Source organism: Camelina sativa, chromosome 9, assembly GCF_030686135.1.
Source record: "Camelina sativa cultivar CO46 ecotype springtype chromosome 9, ASM3068613v1".
Lineage (NCBI taxonomy): Eukaryota > Viridiplantae > Streptophyta > Magnoliopsida > Brassicales > Brassicaceae > Camelina > Camelina sativa.
The window spans coordinates 24,812,112-24,832,233 of record NC_141888.1 but is presented as its reverse complement, the minus strand read 5'-3'; the positions used below and the strand labels follow the sequence as shown (position 1 = coordinate 24,832,233).

At 38.4% G+C, this 20,122-nt stretch overlaps 1 protein-coding gene and 1 long non-coding RNA gene across 15 annotated transcripts; one reads left to right on the top strand and one right to left on the bottom strand.

Annotated features, from left to right (window-relative positions):
• Window positions 1–2,382: 2,382 nt before the first annotated feature.
• On the top strand, window positions 2,383–5,112 carry LOC104711294 (uncharacterized). 13 transcript variants are annotated; one of them, XR_015567346.1, is made up of 10 exons: window positions 2,383–2,767; window positions 2,962–3,000; window positions 3,152–3,287; window positions 3,386–3,473; window positions 3,773–3,940; window positions 4,025–4,153; window positions 4,239–4,315; window positions 4,391–4,502; window positions 4,589–4,715; window positions 4,814–5,112. It is a non-coding gene; the product is annotated as an uncharacterized LOC104711294 (long non-coding RNA). The 13 variants fall into 13 exon arrangements; XR_015567345.1 differs by having other exon boundaries at window positions 2,383–2,771; window positions 2,944–3,000; window positions 3,110–3,287; window positions 3,856–3,940; XR_015567344.1 differs by having other exon boundaries at window positions 2,417–2,771; window positions 2,944–3,000; window positions 3,110–3,287.
• A 3,962-nt stretch (window positions 5,113–9,074) lies between these two features.
• LOC104711293 (protein neprosin-like) lies at window positions 9,075–11,053 on the bottom strand. Of its 2 annotated transcripts, none has more exons than XM_087467702.1 (7): window positions 10,922–11,053; window positions 10,682–10,768; window positions 10,404–10,592; window positions 10,144–10,302; window positions 9,976–10,029; window positions 9,743–9,874; window positions 9,075–9,544 (listed from the first exon to the last, which is right to left on the bottom strand). In XM_087467702.1, exons 1-7 carry the CDS (start codon window positions 11,027–11,029, stop codon window positions 9,143–9,145), a joined length of 1,131 nt encoding a protein of 376 aa, XP_087323828.1. In that variant the 5' UTR covers window positions 11,030–11,053; the 3' UTR covers window positions 9,075–9,142. The 2 variants fall into 2 exon arrangements, with proteins under 2 accessions (XP_087323828.1, XP_087323827.1); XM_087467701.1 differs by having other exon boundaries at window positions 9,075–9,537.
• Between the last annotated feature and the right edge of the window lie 9,069 nt (window positions 11,054–20,122).

Sequence of the window (20,122 nt, the reverse complement as noted above, 5' to 3'; positions counted from 1 at the left end):
TATTAAAAAAAAAAAAGGTCGGTTGTTTCAATATACCACCCAAATATTTTGTTGAACTCCAACGTTTATTGTTGGCCATGGCTCCAGTGACCAACGCTTGTGGCCCATATGACCAAAGCCCATATTTAGTGATGAACTCCTACATATATTATATATTAGAAGCTGTTCACCGGCTACAACTTTGGAATACCTGAAACCGTATATTATATATAACCATATATAACCTTGTCATATTTCACATTAATTTGAATATATTAAAAAATCAGTAGAGACTCGCTATTACAATCTTTTTATATCACACATGAAGTTACGATATAGAAAACATGTTGACAAAGTACAAGGGTAGAGAATTTTAATAACATACAAAAACTAGTATTGTTATATATAAGGAGTACATTCGGAAAAAGGATCCTACATACCTAACTAAGATGTTGGTGAAGGGTAATCGGCTGACCACCTCTTCCATTATCAAACCTTGCTTCTACTTGTGGTTGTACACAGCTGCATGTACAGTGTTAGAGAAACTTGTACACTTCCATCGAGTCACCATAGATAACAGTCATTGCATTGGTTTTCAAAACATCCATACTTTTCCTTGCACACTCTAGCAAAGTCAGGTGGAGGAGTCCTATTACGATAACAGAATGTGTTGACGTATGACCTCCTTGGCTGAGTACAAAACGCCTTCAACTCTATTACAAAAATCCTCGCCATATTCCCGTATACCTTCAATCCACTACGGCTGATGAGATTCATTGAATACTTGAAGGTAGTGTTCAGCCTTTTCCTCTTCTCCAGATAAAATTGATAGGATACCATAGGTAAAGGTGACATGACCTTTGTCAGGTACAATAATAGTGAGTAAATCTAATGCTCGGACAACGTCCTATTCTTCAGCAAGTATCAATAATCCTTCGTAATAAATTGCTTTCTTGTTTCCTGCTTTTAAACACCGCTTAAACAATGGCCGGTAGTGGCCCTCCTCAACAACATGGGTTGTCGGATCTTTGTAAGTGTAATAATCAGTGGGATCAGAACACAGTGAGAATATGCATGCATCCTTCAGGACATCGTCATGGTACACCAAATCTCAACCCCTACGCTCAACTTTGAGGATTGGTTCTAGTAACCACCACCGATCAGAAGCAACACGTTGAAGAATATTTACCATCAAATCAGTACCAAGTTCACGCATTGCCAAATTTTATTTGTCAAGGAAATGACAAGTGTTTTGGGTAAAGTAGGTCAATAAATGATCGAGATAACGATCATATTTAAAATTCCACTTAATAAGTTGGACAACTTGAGAACCAAATTCATAGTTTGCTTTATGTGTAATGTATATCTAACTATTTTACGAAGATCTTACTATTGAAAGTAGAGAATAAGTAACATGTTTTCAAACAATTAATTATGAAATTAAGCCGTCTAAGTGTGGATGACTAGAAATTTCAACATCAACTTCTTACTGTGAGAGAGTTGACATAAAGGAATCAACTTGGCTGACTGTTAGTTGTCATATCACCACCTTTTCCGTCTCCCTGTTTTCAGTCAAATTCGATTTATTTGCCATTTGAAATCGGTAATCGTAATGAAAACACCTTAGCATCATCATTCTTTAGCCCAACTACATCGCCCACGACATATCTAATGTTTTCAACTTTTCATCTCTTATATTTAATTTTAAAAGTTAGTGAGTTGTTGATGTCCTTATCGGTCACAATTAGTATATTTAGTTCGGTCAAAGGAAAGTCGAAGTTCTCTTTTATTTTATTGGTGCCGAGGCACAAAAGACGGACTACAATACGACTTAAACGAGATACAAGCATAGACAAGAGTAAAAGACGGGCTATTCGCTCGTTGATCCTTAAGTTGTTGACTCTGAACGCGTTGACTCTTGCGTGGACGAGCTAGGGCTTGTGTACTTGCTATACGAATTCTCTTGCCTTTTTCCGATCCCCTTTTCCAAAGGCCGTATGCCTGTATTTATAGGGAATCGTGTCGGTTCGTCCAGGGAAAAAGACCATAATACCCCTCTTTCTTCAAAGAGTTTATTTTGGGATTTTTCTTGGACCAGCCCCCTTTGTTGGGGTGGGATCTACCCCTAACATGAGTCATGCACTGTAACCCTAGCTTTAGTTCAGTTTCACTCCCGCTCTTAGGCTCCCCCTCTGCGATTGCGGTGCTATAAATTTTTTTTTTTCATTTCGAGCATTCTATAATAGCACAAAAACATCGCTATTAAAAAAAATCATTAAGCGGGAAGCTAAAATCACATATTCCGCCAACACTTACATCAAAATATTCACTTAAGCGCCAACGCTTAGAAAAAAACACAATAACCTTTCTTTTAGATTATTTTGGAGACGCAAAAAGAATATTAACCGACAAAAAAAAAAAAAGAAAGAGAACAGCTACCTAAATCGTCGTCTTCCTCACCCTCCTCCTTCCATCTTTGCTGATATACTCCTCCGCCGCTGCTGAATCGTCTCCCCCACCCTCTTCCCCCTCAGTCACCTTATCCATCTCCCATTCCGCTAACCCAGCTCACCCAAACTCTAAATCGAGCCAAATTTTAGGGTTTTCTTTTTTGCTTTTAAATTGAAAAATCTCTCTCTGAAATTTCTCCTCTGTTTGTAGAACTTGTGAAGTATGGGAGACGCTAGAGACAACGAAGCCTATGAGGAGGAGCTTTTGGATTACGAGGAAGAAGTAGAGAAGGTCCTAGAGATTCTGGAAGTAAAGTTAACGGCGAAGCCGTGAAAAAGTAAGTATTTATGTTTTCTTAGATCTGTTTTTTTGAGACAGTGGATGTTTAATTTTGATGTTGTTATGAGATTACCGCTAGTTAGCTGTGAAGGTTTCATTAGTCGTTTTCAAATTCACTAAGAAACTGATCCAAAACCCCTTTTTATTTCTCCGTGAACCACCGTCTCCGGGGAGCCGCTCCGTCGTCTTCAGTCGCTATCTTGACATCTCAGTCGCTATCTCACATCCATGGTAATTCCTCAACTCCGCCTCTTAATCTCCATCTATCTGTAATGATGAAGTTTGCATTTACGAGCTTGATTTTGTAGATTTTAATTGTGGTATTTGTTAATCTCATTAGGTTATGGATTTGAGTTTGAATGGTCTTTTCTGTAATTTTGAGGTTTTCAATTTGTAACTCCTCTAAATGGAACGTCATCTGATGATTGAGAAGCTCATAAAACACATTGAGAATGATAATCTCAAGCTGCTCAACAAAATCAGAAGAAGGATGGACAGGTTAAACGATGGAGTATCAGGTCCCTTAGCCAACAATTTCATTTTGTTTTATTTCAGTAGCCTCTATCGTTTGAGGTTTTGTTTATACTAACACCATTTTGTTTTCCTCAATCTACAGAACAAGCATGGTGGGAGGGTCAAGTTACAGCCCATGGTGCTCCCTCAGTCTTAGTTTGATCACCCTGAGAAATGAGATGTTCTCTATGGTAAAGCTGATTTCTATCTAAAAGGTGTACGAATCTGAATACCATATAGTTACGGACCGTCATCCTTCTATTACTTACTATTAATTGGAATATATTGAAACTTATGAGGGTGACATTATTTTCCATGGCCCTTATTTGGGCGATATTAGTCTGGGCCACCTTTTATCCTAGGTCAGGCCTGACTATAGTTTAGTGAAATTCGTAATTTATATTTTCACATTTATAATCATTTATTAGATGAGATGTATCTACTTCAATGGGAGAGTTACAACCACTAACAATTACGCTGTTTTGAAAAGAAATGTAGGGTACACCGAATGGTCACCATTAGCCGCTTATAAAATACACAATCTTACTGATTTCATATTCATTTCGGAAAAAGGTTTATGTTAAAATCATTAGGAAATGGAACAAGCGAGATCGCGACGTCTCAACTGTTGAACTGGTTGTTTGCGACGTATTTTTAAGTAACTTTCTTATTCATTGTCTCTCAATAGTTACTTGTTATCATGGTTTTAATCAAAATGACAGTTTATTTCCATGATCGGTAGGGTGACAAGATGCAGGCAACAATAAGTGACAACCTTGTGCACCAGTTCTATGTACGTAGAGGGATCGAGGAGGATGAGCGGAAAACCATTTCGAATTTCGAGGTTGAAGTCGACACATCTGGTGTGAAGGTTGTGGATATAAACTACCTGATCAAATTTACTGCAGATACAATAGTTGAAAACATTGATATCTTGTCGAACAATAACTTGATAGACTACCAAACCTTCGACAAGATTTATAATACAAGATTTATAATGGATGGTCTTCTTTCACCAAGATCTGATGTTTAGGTAACGTGTATAAATTGTTATATTTCCATAATATTAATCATCGATGTCGCTAATTGTAATCTATTGAAATGTTAGATACGATGGGGGAAGTAGTCCGCATGGAACCAACGTTACATGTTGATTATCCAGCTGCTGTTCATTATAACAAAAAGACCCGGATAGTCCGGTTTTCATTAAGGAACCTAGAGTGAGACATTTTATTCAATTTTCTCCATGTATTAGATTATTGCGAATCCATGAAATTTAATGTCTTCTAACGGCTAGATATTTAAGTTACCGTTTTAAGGAGTCATCAGTTGCACTATGTTACCTATAATGAAGCATTTGGTTTCTTTGACAATCATTGGTGGCCCAGTTGTTGCAGTCTTGCATTTTTGGAGGGTTAAGTTTAAGGACAGAGGTTATAACACATTTCAGTTATTAATACATTTTCATTACACTTGAAATCATTACAAATACTTACAAATACTAAAGTTGGTTTGCCTCATTTCATATTAGGTCAAAGAGTAGAGATTTTGAGTTAACATGTTGTATCGAGGGTGTATTTTGACCCTCTATTTCAAGAGATTCATGATTTCAAGATCAGGTTAGACTACATCAACCAGCGTGAGAAGAACGAGGAAGTGTAGTATATGTTGGACGTTTAACTTACATTATTTCTTTGAAAAGAAGCCTCCTATTTTGTATTTCTTTCTTCTCTCTCACTTTTTTTAGGATGTTATCACTCTCCCTATGACATAAATTATTTATGTATATGCTATATGGCGTCTGTTTCGTTAAATTTATAAGTTTGAATATGACGTGTGTACTTCTGTTAATTAATAGATTTTGTCTACATTAAATCATTGTGTTAACGTGAAGAGTGAATGTTATCATGAATACTTCTTCATCATGTTGTTATGTATGCTTTTAAAATGTTCAAAGACTTGGTAGGTTTATAATTTAATAACTCCACCAAAACAAGAAGTTATGTATATATCCACATAAGATTTTGTATATGTAACACATGCCGCTGAGAGAGATATAATTTTGACAAAAAATTCATTAATAGGGTTTATTGGTTCAAATATGTTCCATATCAAAAGAAGTATATTTCATTTACTTTAGTCTAATCAATCTTGTTTGTAATTTTTACAACTTGTTCGTTTTACCTTTAATTGAACGTAAGGCGAAAATGTTGTACTTATCTTCACGTAGATGTCATAGTCTCGATAGAATTCATAATAGCAACCGACCTCCATAAAACAGAGAAGAGCACAATTCGAGGAAGGGATCAATGGACTTGAAGGATACGCAAGTGAATCGGTATATTTGTTTTTAAGCGCTATAATATATGTAGATAACTCTTGGAACACATCTTCGGCGATAAGCCTTAAACCCTCTGATTGCAATGGATAGTGATGTGCATCAAACTGGTGAAGATAACGAATCGCCATCTCCTCATTCTCATCTAACATAGATAGAATCCCACATGCAAGTGTCGCATCAACTTCTGCGGGAACGTTACAACTTAGAAGTGCAATACCATGTTTAATATCTCTATCCTCGGCAACAACCCGGAGGCCTTCATAGTAGATTGCTGTTTTGTTCCCAGCTTCTAAGCATCTTTGGAAAAAACGCCTGTGAACCTTTTGGAGTCCACCATTTGGGTTATGGGATGTTTGGAACCATGAAGGATGACAACAGATGTTTTAGATATCAGCATCCTTTAGAATAGAATTTCAGGCCTGTAGACGGCTGTGACTTGGCCAGCCTTCAATATTTGACCAAGGAATGACAAACCATCAACTGCGACAAGCCTGATAATTTTAACAATATATCATCACGTAGATCAAGTACTCTTTCAATTCCATCGGACATTTTGAAGTAGATGTATAAATATTTATGTATTTGGTGTGAGGTTTGAGTACGCAGAAACAACACAAGTACTCAATAAATGGTGATAAAATATTGTAGTTGGTTGGGGAGATGAACGAAAACTTTCATTTACGACACTTATTAAATGTTTTCATAGTAAATTTCTTTTTAGTGCCTATTTAAATTACCAAAAGCACTAGTTTTCATATTAGGATATATAAACAAAGTAAATTCAAACATAGAATTTACTACACATGGTAACAACATAATAATCCTACTACATGAAACCATTTAACATGGTTACTATATATTACAACATAGTCACCCAAATACATAGTCGGACGTAGAGGTGTATGGCATTAAAACGTCAAACTCGTAACTTAAATGCTAAGTGCGGTGGAGTATAGATGAAAGTAATAAGGACGGTGGTAACAATAACATTCTACATCAATAATTTTAGGCTAGGACATAATAGGACCCAAATGCAACGGTACTTAAAGACGACGACACCCAACAGAACATTATCACAGAATACAACAAACTCACCGCAGGAGCCACCATAAATAACATTGATCACACAGGTTTTCAACTTTTCATAAACTCCATAACCAAGCTTGCAGTCAAGGCACACGCGGGCCAAGCAATTACTCTTGATTTTGTAGGATAACGATAATTGTCGTAATAACAGTAACTATGTATTGGAAAGTACACAATGTGTTGACCAAATGCTCGCCATAAGGCCGTACACTAGGAGTGAACAACGGCTGATGCATGTCATAAAAAAACTTTAAGGTAGTTTGCAGCGGTTTCCTCTTTGCCAGTTAACATGTATAGAATACCACAACAAGGTGGCAAGAGACGTGTTGGGTACATTGCATTTAATTAAACCTAGACCTATGTGGGTGTGTCCTTCTTGAAAAACGATCCGTAAGACTTCGCAAAACATGATTGTCTTATTTCCAGCTTGGAGACACCTCTCAAAGAAATGACGGTACCAGCCCTCCTAAACAACTTTGGTTGTTGGATGTGTGAATGTGTTGTAATCGTCTGGGTAATAACAGAGGGAGTGGATGTGTGCAGTCTTGAGGACATCATCTCTATACACCATATTTCCACCCATGTGCCCAGCTTTCAATATTGGACCTAATAACTACCACTGATCTTTTGCAACACATAAAAAAATCACTCAAGATATCATCAGGGAGTTCAGGGATCTTCGTAGGCATAGGTTGTGGGCATTGTATATTTTAACAAGGTGAGTTTGGGTAGTTGTCTTACGAAATGCACGACCTAAAAAATTGTGTTACAAAGAATTAGAATGCAACATGTTGTGAAGGAACTATATATTAAACTTCTACTGAAATCGGAATATGTAACGAGACTTACAAAATTGAATACTGTTTAGTTGCCTAATCTAACAGTTAATCAACAAAATAATAATGACATATACATCATATCCAAGCATAATATGACAAGTATGAGTAATCATATCAGATGCCCTACTAGTGTCATGTCGTCGGTTACCAGCAGCTGAACGCAATTACCACCAATATATTGTCTAATTTGTTTTAAAATGCAATTGAAATACATGACCACGAGGGCAACACATAGATGGCATTAGTAAATTACGAGATCTAAATCGGGACAATTAAATTGTAGGTGGAAAATCAAAACCAAATACACATCCTATAATTCTAAGTCTCTGAGAATAACCCATATTTTAAGTTTTGTATACATGCCTCTGATAACTTCCCCACTTTGTGATTGCGGTGATTTTCCTACTGTAATGAAATCATGGACTGACGTAAATCCTGGTCGAACTTTTTACAAGTATGCAGTCATAAACAACAAACCACCTACCAGTTGGCAAAAACTTGTCTTGATTAACGCAAGGGACCATATCTAAAAACTGAAGACTGAAGTTGACTTCTATAAGCACCTGAAAGTTGTTTCAGATGCAAAGTTAGAGAGCAAGGCTGGTTTCAAGAACTGGAGTGAAGAAAGCCGTAAGAGGAAGTTGTACATCATGTTTGTCTTATCTTCTTAGCATGCCTGATCTTGGTATCTGTTATAATCATCACCCTCGCCATTTAGTCATATTTAATACCCATTATAAAAGTTTGTAGTAACATTTTGTGTGTCATAATTTAAACTACGACTTGTCAATCAAGTTATCCAATAATACTTGGTACAAACTATCGATGATGTTATGTTATTTACTTCAACTGTAGCACAATAATAGTACATTGCAAAAGCAGCATGGAATTACATTTTAGTAAATGTTAGGGTATAAAAAGAGAAAATGAAAATGTAATCGTACACCAATGTGTGCACACGAAAAGCGATATTTAAGCCCTTGTGTTGACAAAAACTATTAGGGTACAAATAAATGTAATGGTAATTGTTTTGTGGTTTACGTAAGGATACAATATACGCAAAGTGTTTCAACTGTACAACCAATAACAAAAAAGATGGAGCGGATGAGGGTATATAAATTAAATTGTGTACTCTGAACATTCAACTATCCAACGACTACACAATATCTTCCCCACACATGTCAGACCTAACATACTCAAAGTCGTAGTCGTAACCTTCCTTATCAGAAAAATTATCGTCCATAATTGCGTCGTTACTTATCTGTACCCCATTACGTGGATCTAAGAAGTCACTGTAGTTACCATCACCATAGTGGAATTTCAAAACCGAAACGATTCATGGATTATGAGATTCTCTCGAACTTAAGTTAGTAATTAAAGTTTGGGTTATCATATCAATTAACTTTTTAATTATAATTGCCAATGACACATACTGTAAATAAACAGAGAATGACTGATTATAAGTAATGTTCAAACTTTTATGTATTGTTTTAGTAAGAATGCTTTCAAACATATTATTATAGTAATTAGGTAACTTTTATGTATTATTATAGGTAATTTCCCATTGTTAGTCTAAAGATTACAATGTAAAATATCAAACTCCACAAAATTTTCCTCCCGGACCACCATAATTGAAAAAGAAACCGAGTCGTTTACTATGAAATGATTTCACATTACCAATTTTTATGTCATAGCATTTTGGACTATCAACAAAAATCTTCGTAGGAAAATAATTCATTTTATGACTCCTATATTTGGAATCCAGAACTTCAATATTTGTAAACATTGCTGAATTTTTATGGCTTCCAACCGGAAAATTACCATTACCCATCGGGGGACTTGAACCAGTAAGGTAAGCATGAACTACACCTCCAACACTAACTATATTAGCACCGTCATTCAAAATGTTAAATAGTTCTTTTGGCCAATATCCAATATCTACGTTGGGTGCATTTTTTGTCAGTTGTGTAAGCCACCAATTTCCTGTTGCTTTATCATTTTCCATACATCAAAAGATAAAACAAACACATTTAAAAAAACGAAAAGAATATGTGCTACTAAATTACTTCTTAAAAAACTTTTATTATATAATTAAATATATGTCGATCACTAATATGATTCATATATAATTAATTTCTAAATTCATAAAAATTTCATAAAAAAATATATATATATATATAATCCGTAGAAATACCTGATGGATAGACCAACGCGACCAAACAGAGTCTCCTGGGTTTATGTTTATGGGTTGGACTATGGGAATTTTCCTTGATACCTGAATAAACCCATCACATGCTGTATTGTAACATCCTTTTCCATCTTTACCCTATTGAAATCGTGTTTAATATACACATGTTATTTAATTTAAGGATTAAGTATAGATAATTTAACGTAAAACTAAACTTAAAAATGTTCACATGCACACACCTTAAAATATCCATATGTCCAAAGTTGTCTGGTGCCAAAGAAACTTGGATTTATCTATCAAAACGAATTTGAATACTTTAATACTAACAAATATATTTTTTTGTGCACCTACTAACAAATATTTATATGCGAATTTTACAAAGAAAACCACTAAAATGTAGAACTTACAATATAACCCGCTTGAATAGAATTGACTTGGTTATTCAACCGACTACCCATAGATATTACACTATATGAAACCTGATCTTTTTCGATGTATAGCGTATATCCATTATACGAAGCTTCTACACCACGATATGGACCACTACTTGACCATACTCCAACAAACTACTAAGAGCCAGTTATATCGACATGTATATTGATTAATAATTAAGATATATATAAAACATAATTAGATTTAATGTATATGGAGAGAATTAAATGTTTACATGTGTTCCAGGATTTTTGACAGTTAGCGGATGGAAATACTTCTCGCCGAAAAGTTGTGCCTTGGTATTGTATTCATTTGAGATTCTCAATATAGGAACGGTTCCATCTGGACACCCTATTTCACTCGAATATGATTTGTTGTTATCAATGTGATTCCTTAATTCATGTCTTGAAATTGATGGTTTCATCTTTTCAAAAAATAACTTGTATGTCAGCGCATTTTATAAAAGTAATTTCAAAATCATGTAGAAGACGGATATTTGAAATGTCAATGTACCTGGATTGTATGGTTTTGGAGCAAACGATGACCAAGTCCTGGTTGGTTATTAATATCTACGCAATCGTATGTAGCATTTTCCCCTATCTACGAAAAGAAGAAAAAAAAAAGACATGAGGTGATTTTGAACTCAATACATAATTCTTAAAAAATGAAGAAGAATATGATATTGAAGTAGTTAAATAGATTAACATAATAAAAGAGACATGTGTCTCAAGTTCTAAAAATATCAACGCTAACCTTGAAGGATCTGATAGGCAACACACTTTGATCAGAACGAACTGAGACTGTTGAGAACAAAATATGTAAGAGATTCAAAACCAAAACTACAATAATTAGTGAAGACATTTTGTTTTGGTTTTGTTTCTTCAAGAATGAAAATGGTTTGTCCATAAAAAAAACTATTTATAATAAAAGAAATATAAATACAGTTATTACTTTGACCAGAAAGAAAAAAAAAGGATTTATTTTTACACTATGAATAGTAACCTACCATCACGAAAACAAAAGGAAAATGTAATCAATATATTGACTGGTTAACTTTAAAATATATATATAGTCAAGATCAAATTGGTTTTATAATTATCTTTTGTTTATTTTAATTATATTAATGTGTGGACTTAATATTTATCTATGAATCTTATATAATAAAATAAGGTTCTTTTTTTACAAACTCTAAAAAGTTGCCATTTGGCATTCTCTTCTTATGACATGTATTATTTTCTCTTTAATATTTGTATTATATTTTTTTCAATTGACTTTATATGACAAAAATTATATTATTTATATTTATATCTAAGAAAAAAATATATAATTTGATATTATACATTAAAAGATGTTCAATTTATTCTATGAATCTTATATAATAAAATAAGGTTCTTTTTTTACAAGCTCTAAAAAGTTGCCATTTGGCATTTTCTTCTTATGACATGTGTTATTTTCTCTTTAATATTTGTATTATATTTTTTTCAATTGACTTTATATGACAAAAATTATATTATTTATATTTATATCTAAGAAAAAAAAATATAATTTGATATTATACATTAAAAGATGTTCAATTTATTCTTTAATTAGTGTATCATATTGTCCAAAATAATGATTTTCTCTTTTGTTTCTTAACTTTAATAGAAAGAATTAACATGATATGAGTATTACATTTTTTCAATTTGACTCTAACTAAAATAAACTAAAGTATATTTAAATATATATGTATATATATATATATATATATTTGATTACAAATATTTAGAGAGAAATAACTAAAGTATATGTCTTTTAAAGAAAGAAATGAATATATCTATATAATTATTATTTGTTTTGCTTGAAATTCCTATCATATATTATTAGGAAAAAAAAATGATAGAAAAAAAAAGAAATTCCAATCATATATTATTAGTCATAGTAACTATTTATATTTAAAAAAAAATGTATTTATTTATGAACCTTCTCACATATTTTATTAAACTTCATAGTTTATCACATATTTTGTAAGTCTCATATTAATTTGATTAGGTTGAAATTCCTATCATATATTTATAGTTATATTAACCAAAAATAATTAATACTCCAAACAACTAATAAATGTATTTTTGGTGAAACTTCTTACATATTTTAGTAAATTTAATATTCTATCACATCTTTTGTAACTCTCATATTAATAATTATATCCATCTTTAAGGTACAAACATAATATTATTAGCATTGTAATGAATGACTAATAACAATTAGAAACATGATAAATATTAAAATATATTGCATTTTGTCACTCTCATATAGCTTATGTAACTTCTTATAGATGTAAATTAATATAAGTAAAACTACCCAATGAAATAATCAATTTATGATATGCTTCTAACTCCAAATTTTCCTATAAAAAGAAAGACACACATCTCAATAACCCTCATATCTCAAATCTCTTATAAGTTTGTAAATTCTATAATTTTTTGTATTCAACTAACATTATCTTAGTGTATATTTTTTTTTTGTATAATAAACTAAGGTTTCCTCAAATTCATACTTTAAAAAGCTCACAAGTGGCACTCATTCCTCTCAAGATTATATACATAAAAAATATCATAACATTTTAGCAATATCCTTTAGTTATAATATATATATATATATATATATATCATTGATCAATATTTTATATACTTACCATAACATTATAATTCCTCAAATAATAATTTGCTGATAACTAAAGACTAAAACATTCATATTATAGTTTTGGAAAAATTATAGTTATGATAGTTTTATTTTAAAATAATTTCAAGATAGAAAAAAATATTCTAATATTATAATATTTATGTGCTGACAAAAAATATTATATTTGATTTACAATTTTGTGCCAGAAGATCAAATCATTTTTCTAGATAATTTCAAGATTTTTTAAAATATGATATTTTATTCTTCTTCATCGCGTTAAACTTCTTCTAATTATACTATATTTTTGAATTTCAAATTAATACTAGTACAGTATTACACTATACAATACATTAATAATTTTAACTTTCGAGGGTTGAGGTTGGTTGACAGAAAGCAAAAATAAATTATTGAGGTCGATGTTCGTCTCTCTATTTTTTATTACTGTTTTAAAAGTCAAATTATCAATAAAACTCGACTTATGTAGTCAATTAACCTAATGATGTTAGTATAGAGACTAAATGGTAAATAAAGATACTAAAAGATATAGACATTTTAAAAAACAAATAAAGGTACTTTCTCAAGTTTTTCTCTATTTAGTAACCCATGATTAAACAATAAAACTATAGCATATATTGTATTTTTTGATAGAGTTTGTGTAACATCCGTGAACCGGAATCCCGGTTTGGGAGTTGCATCGGTCGATGCAAAGTATGCATCGGTCGATGCAAGGTTGAGTTTGTGCGTTTTGACTTAAGTCAAACGCTGCGTTTTGGGTGAAGGAAACCCTTAACTCGTGAGTTTTGTCTCATTCGCGTGTTTAGCCGCTTTTGAGAGAAACGAAAGAGAAAGAAAGAGTTCTTGGGTGTTCTTGGTGATTTGGGAGATTTGAGGCCGTTCCTGGAGAGATCTGTAGCTGAGATCGTTGTAGGAGCTTCCTAGAAGCGTTTTCTTCCTTGTGTTAGGTTCAGATTATTCTGTGGCAAAGGTAAGTGCATGACCATGGCTTATCTAAGCTAGAGATTTCTCTGATTTACTTGTTATGTGTTGTTAGGCTGGTTAGATTGTTATTTGGGACGTTAGGGAGCTTTCTTGTGGCTTGGGATCGAGTTTCGTGGTTGCAGGAACGAAGATCCGGCGAGAAGCTTCGGAGGAAAACGATGCTCGGCATTGCATCGGTCGATGCACTTTGTGCGTCGGTCGATGCAGATGCGAGGACGGCGCGTAAACTTTAGGGTTTTCGTGTTATGTCGAGCATGCATCGGTCGATGCATATCTTGCATCGGTCGATGCAAGTTAACCTTGCATCGGTCGACGCAGATCTTGCGTCGGTCGACGCAACCTCCATCTGGTGTCGGTCGATGCATGTTGGTATCGGTCGATGCGGAGTCCTGGTTTGTTATTGTTGATTGTTGAATGTTGTTTAATGGTTAGAGATGTCTCTATTGCTTGTGTGTATAGCCCAGTAGATGGGAGGATTGCCTTACTGAGTGTTTATAAAATACTCATGCATTGCAATATGTGTTTGTGGTGCAGGTAAAGGCAAAGTGTGATCGTGGAATCAAAGGCGATGAGGAGGAGGATGTTCTAGAGGCTTGGTTGATAGTGGTCTAGCTATTGTTAGGTTGCTAGTATTGAGTTGATAGAGCATTGTTGGATGTTGGAACCTTGCTATTTCATGGTTGAATTATTGGATTATTGTTGTTGGCATTCTTTTGGTTTAATGGAATTTGTTTTATTTGGTTATCCGCGGTTATTGATTGTTGTTAGGATGTTAGTGGGTATGGGACCACTAGTAAATTAAGGTATTAAAAAAAAAAAAAAAAACGGGAAGGGTTGTTTCATTTTGGTATCAGAGCCCTTACGGTTCTAGGTCTAGGGTTCATTGTGCTTTTGCTGTTGATGTTTAGGATTCCATGCTATGATTGATTGTGTGATTGGTCAATTGTGTGTGGCATGAAGTCCTAGAACATCCTCTTCGAGCCTGTTTTGTGATTCCACGGTAAGTTGTGTTTTTGGGTATTAGAATTATTGTTTGCTTAGCCTTCTGTTCTTGGATGATACAGATGGTTAGAGGTGAGGATGTTGTTGGTCGCGGTCGTGGTCGTGGTCGTGGGCGTGGCCGTGGTCGTGGTCGGGGACGAGGTCAGGTTCATGAGGCCAGTGTGAGTGTGACCCAGAGCATGGCCAGTGAGGAGGTGGCGGAGTCACAGGTTCATCCTAGTGTGTCTGGAGACCAGGCTGGTTTGGGTGACGGCAGGGCGGATGGGCCCGGTGTCGGTCACGGTGTTGCCCCGGGTGTGAGGGTTGCAGCTGAGGGTGCTCCGGGCAGGGAGGATGTCTTGATGGACTTGCTAGCTCAGGTTTTGCAGCGACTTCCAGCAGTTGTGCCGCCAGTGGTTGGTGGGCAGGAACCAGTAGTGCCGCCAGTGGTTGGTGGGCAGGATCCAGTAGTGCCGCCAGTGGTTGGTGGGCAGGATCCAGTAGTGCCGCCAGTGGGTGGTGGGCAGGTTCCAGCGGTGCAGCCTGTGGCGGGATTGCAGGCAGGTGTGCAGCCGGGGGCCGAGGTAGTGGATGCTCAGTATGTGCGGATGATGGAGCAGCTGCGGCATGTGGGAGCAGGGTATTTCTCAGGAAGTACCGATCCGAGTGTAGCGGATGAGTGGAGAGAGCGGATGGAGGATATTTTCCTTTCGCTTAGGTGTCCCGACCGGTACAGGGTGGATCTGGCAGTGTTTTACTTGTCAGGAGATGCACGTGTGTGGTGGAGGTCGGTGACAGCACGGAGGGTGCAGCGGGGTATGTCTTGGGGAGATTTTGTGAGTGAGTTTAACTCCAAGTATTTTCCTCAGAAGGCTCTTGATCGTATGGAGGCACGGTTCTTGGGGTTGACTCAGGGGGACCGTACAGTGCGGGAGCTGGATGTAGAGTTCAGTCGGCTTGTGGGGTATGCAGGCAGGGCATGGGAGCCAGAGTCGGCTCAGGTGCGGAGGTTTTTGTTGGCTCTGCGGGATGATTTGAGGACTCGGTGCAGAGTGAGGAGCTATGCTACGAGAGCGGTGTTGGTTGAGGTTGCAGCTGGGATAGAGGATGACTTGAGGTCACAGGTGGTTGTGGTCAGTTTTTCGGTGCAGCCACAGCAGTCTCAGCCGCCTTCTGTTCCTAGCAAGGGCGGCAAGCCTGCGCAGGGGCAGAAGCGGAAGTTTGATGTTATGCAGAGATCGAGGCACGGGGGTGCGAGATGCTTTGGGTGTGGTAGCAGGGACCACAAGGTGACTAGCTGTCCACAGAGAGGTGAGCAGCGGGCAGTGACAGAGCAGCGGGCGGTGACGGAGCCGCGGATAGATACTCGAGTGTGTTACTACTGCAGAGAGACGGGGCATATCAAGCCTCGTTGTCCCAAGTTGCAGCAAAGGGCAGTAGCAGTGTTGCAGGCTGGAGCTCAGCCAGGGGTGCAGCAGGGTGTGCAGCACGGTGTGCAGCCGGTGGGTTGGATCGAGCCGACGACTCAGGTGTACTCGACCCAGGAGCCCGGTGGCACTAGTGCAAGAGCGATCACAGGTATAACTTCTGAGATTCGAACTTAGTCAATTCAAAAGTCCAGATTATATTTGTTTTTGCTTGTGGTCAAGTGTTAGGTTCTCAACACATGAGGTTTGTGTAGGGACCTTGTTGGTGGGCGGGTTTAAGTCCCATGTTATGTTTGATTATGGAGCTTCTCATAGCTTCATTACTCCGGAGTGTGCCGAGAGTGTGGGGATCAGAGGGGATTCTGGAGAGCGTTCAGGAGTTGTCAGAGTTGCGGGAGGCAAGTTCCTGAGGGTTATTGGACGAGCTGGAGGAGTTGATATTCAGATCGCAGGAGAGTCGTGGCCAGTGGATTTGCTTATCAGTCCAGTGGAGTTGTATGATGTTATTCTTGGTATGGATTGGTTGCATCGGTATAAGGTGCATTTGGACTGCTATCGGGGTAGAGTGGAGTTTGAGCGTCCAGGAGGGAAGTTGGTTTTTCAGGGTATTAGACCGACTTCGGGGAGTCTCGTGATCTCAGCCGTTCAGGTAGGGAAGATGATCGAGAAGGGCCGTGAGGCTTATCTGGTTACTATATCTATGCCAGAGTAAGTGGGGAAGTCCACGGTTAGCGGTATTCCGGTTGTGGAGGACTTTGAGGATGTGTTCCAGTCATTGCAGGGATTACCACCATCTCGGTCGGATCCTTTTACTATTGAGCTGGAACCGGGGACGATGCCGTTATCCAAGGCTCCTTACAGGATGGCTCCAGCAGAGATGGCAGAGCTGAAGAAGCAGCTGGAAGATTTGTTGAGCAAGGGTTTTATCCGTCCTAGTTGTTCACTGTGGGGAGCTCCGGTGTTGTTTGTTAAGAAGAAGGATGGGAGCTTTCGGTTGTGTATTGACTATCGGGGTTCGAACCGAGTTACTGTGAAGAACAAGTACCCTCTCCCGAGGATTGATGAGTTGTTGGATCAGTTGAGGGGTGCTACTTGGTTCTCCAAGATCGACTTGGCATCAGGATATCATCAGATTCCTATACATGAGGCAGATGTGAGGAAGACAGCCTTCAGGACGAGATATGGGCACTACGAGTTTGTGGTGATGCCGTTTGGGTTGACAAATGCGCCAGCTGCGTTTATGAGATTGATGAACAGCGTGTTCCAGGAGTTTCTGGACGTGTCAGTCATCATTTTCATCGACGACATCTTGGTATATTCTAAGAGTCCTGAGGAGCATGCAGTACACTTGAGAGCAGTGTTGGAGAAGCTGCGGGAGCAGAAGTTGTTTGCTAAGCTGAGTAAGTGCAGTTTCTGGCAGCGTGAGATGGGGTTCTTGGGTCATATTGTTTCAGCTGAGGGAGTTTCAGTGGATCCAGAGAAGATTCAGTCCATCAGGGAGTGGCCGAGGCCGCAGAGTGCCACTGAGATTCGGAGTTTTCTGGGGTTAGCAGGTTACTACAGGAGGTTTGTTCGGGGTTTTGCGAGTATGGCACAGACGATGACTAAGCTTACAGGGAAGGATGTTCCATTTGTATGGTCACCGGAGTGTGAGGCAAGTTTTGCAAGTCTCAAACAGATGTTGACTACCACGCCGGTGTTAGCACTGCCTGAGCAGGACGAGCCTTATGTTGTGTATACAGACGCTTCTAGAGTGGGGTTGGGTTGTGTACTTATGCAGCAGGGGAAGGTTATAGCCTATGCTTCGCGGCAGTTGCGGAAGCCTGAAGCTAATTACCCTACTCATGATTTGGAGATGGCAGCAGTGATCTTTGCTCTTAAGATTTGGAGATCCTATCTGTATGGTGGGAAGGTACAGGTATTTACAGATCACAAGAGTCTGAAGTACATTTTTACTCAGCCTGAGCTGAATTTGAGGCAGAGGCGTTGGATGGAGTTAGTAGCGGATTATGATTTGGACATAGCTTACCATCCTGGTAAAGCTAACCTGGTTGCAGATGCCTTGAGTCGGAAGCGGGTGGGTTCGGCTCAGGAGCAGGATATGGAGGCGTTGGTAGTTGAGATTAGTGCATTGAGTTTGTGTGCTATCTCACAGGAACCTTTGGGTTTGGAGGCAGCTGATAGATCGGATTTGTTGAGTAGAGTGAGGTTAGCTCAGGAGAGCGATGAGGGGCTGGTGAATGCCTCTAAGGCTGCGGGTGCAGAGTATCAGGTTTCTGCTAATGGTACTATCCTTGTGCATGGTCGGATCTGTGTGCCCAAGGGTGAGGATTTGAGGCAGGAGATACTAAGAGAGGCTCATTCGAGCAAGTTCTCTATTCATCCAGGGGCGACCAAGATGTACCGTGACCTCAAGCGGTATTATCACTGGGTCGGGATGAAGAAGGACGTAGCTGACTGGGTGGCAAAGTGTGATACTTGCCAGCTGGTGAAGGCGGAGCATCAGGTTCCTGGTGGTTTACTACAGAGTTTGCCTATTCCAGAGTGGAAGTGGGATTTGATCACGATGGACTTCGTGGTGGGTTTGCCTGTGTCGAGGACGTTTGATGCCATTTGGGTCATTGTGGACCGTTTGACTAAGTCTGCGCATTTTCTGGCCATCAAGAAAACTGATGGAGCAGCGGTTTTGGCCAAGAAGTACGTGAGGGAGATAGTTAGACTGCATGGTGTGCCTGCTAGTATTGTGTCTGATAGAGATTCCAAGTTCACCTCGGTGTTCTAGAAGGCATTTCAGGCAGAGATGGGCACGAAGGTACATATGAGTACAGCCTATCATCCTCAGACGGACGGTCAGTCAGAGAGGACGATCCAGATTTTGGAGGATTTATTGAGGATGTGTGTGCTGGATTGGGGTGGTCATTGGGCAGATCACTTGAGCTTGGTGGAGTTTGCTTATAACAACAGCTACCAGGCTAGTATTGGGATGGCTCCTTATGAGGCTTTGAATGGGAGGCCGTGTCGTACACCGTTATGTTGGACTCACGTGGGGGAGAGGAGCATATTTGGTGCAGATTTTGTTCAGGAGACCTCGGAGAAGATCCGGGTGCTGAGGCTGAACATGAAGGAGGCTCAGGATCGGCAGAAGAGTTATGCTGATAGGAGGAGAAAGGATCTTGAGTTTCAGGTTGGGGATAGAGTGTATCTCAAGATGGCCATGTTGCGGGGTCCGAACAGGTCACTGACAGAGACTAAGTTGAGTCCGAGGTACATGGGTCCGTTCAGAGTGGTTGAGCGGGTGGGACCAGTGGCATACCGGTTGGAGTTGCCTGAGGTTATGCGTGCGTTCCACAAGGTATTTCATGTGTCGATGCTGAGGAAGTGTCTTCACGAGGGTGATCAGTTGTTGGCTAAGATTCCTGAGGATCTTCAGCCTAACATGACTTTAGAGGCGAGACCATTGAGGGTGCTCGAGAGGAGAGTCAAGGAACTTCGGAAGAAGAAGATTCCTTTGATGAGAGTCTTGTGAGACTGTGACGGAGTAGAGGAGCAGACTTGGGAGCCCGAGGCGAGGATGAAGGCAAGGTTTAAGAAGTGGTTTGAGAAGCAGACCGCGACTTGAGCTTGTCTAGCCGGGTCCGAGTTGTAGTCCGTGGCAGGAGCGGGTACGGAGTATTCCAGCCCATCTCTCTTGATATTTGGTCGCTTAGGGGTGGTTGGTTGTGCGACTAAGTATCAAGATGAGGTGGTGCTCGGGATGCGGGTTGATGGCTCCGGTTGTTGTATTTTTGCTTTTTCTGATGTAATTTCGTTGAGATTGTAACGATTGTGACATTTTTGAGATTAATAAGATGAGTATTTTTCTTTGTGTTGACTGTTGTTGTCATGGGAA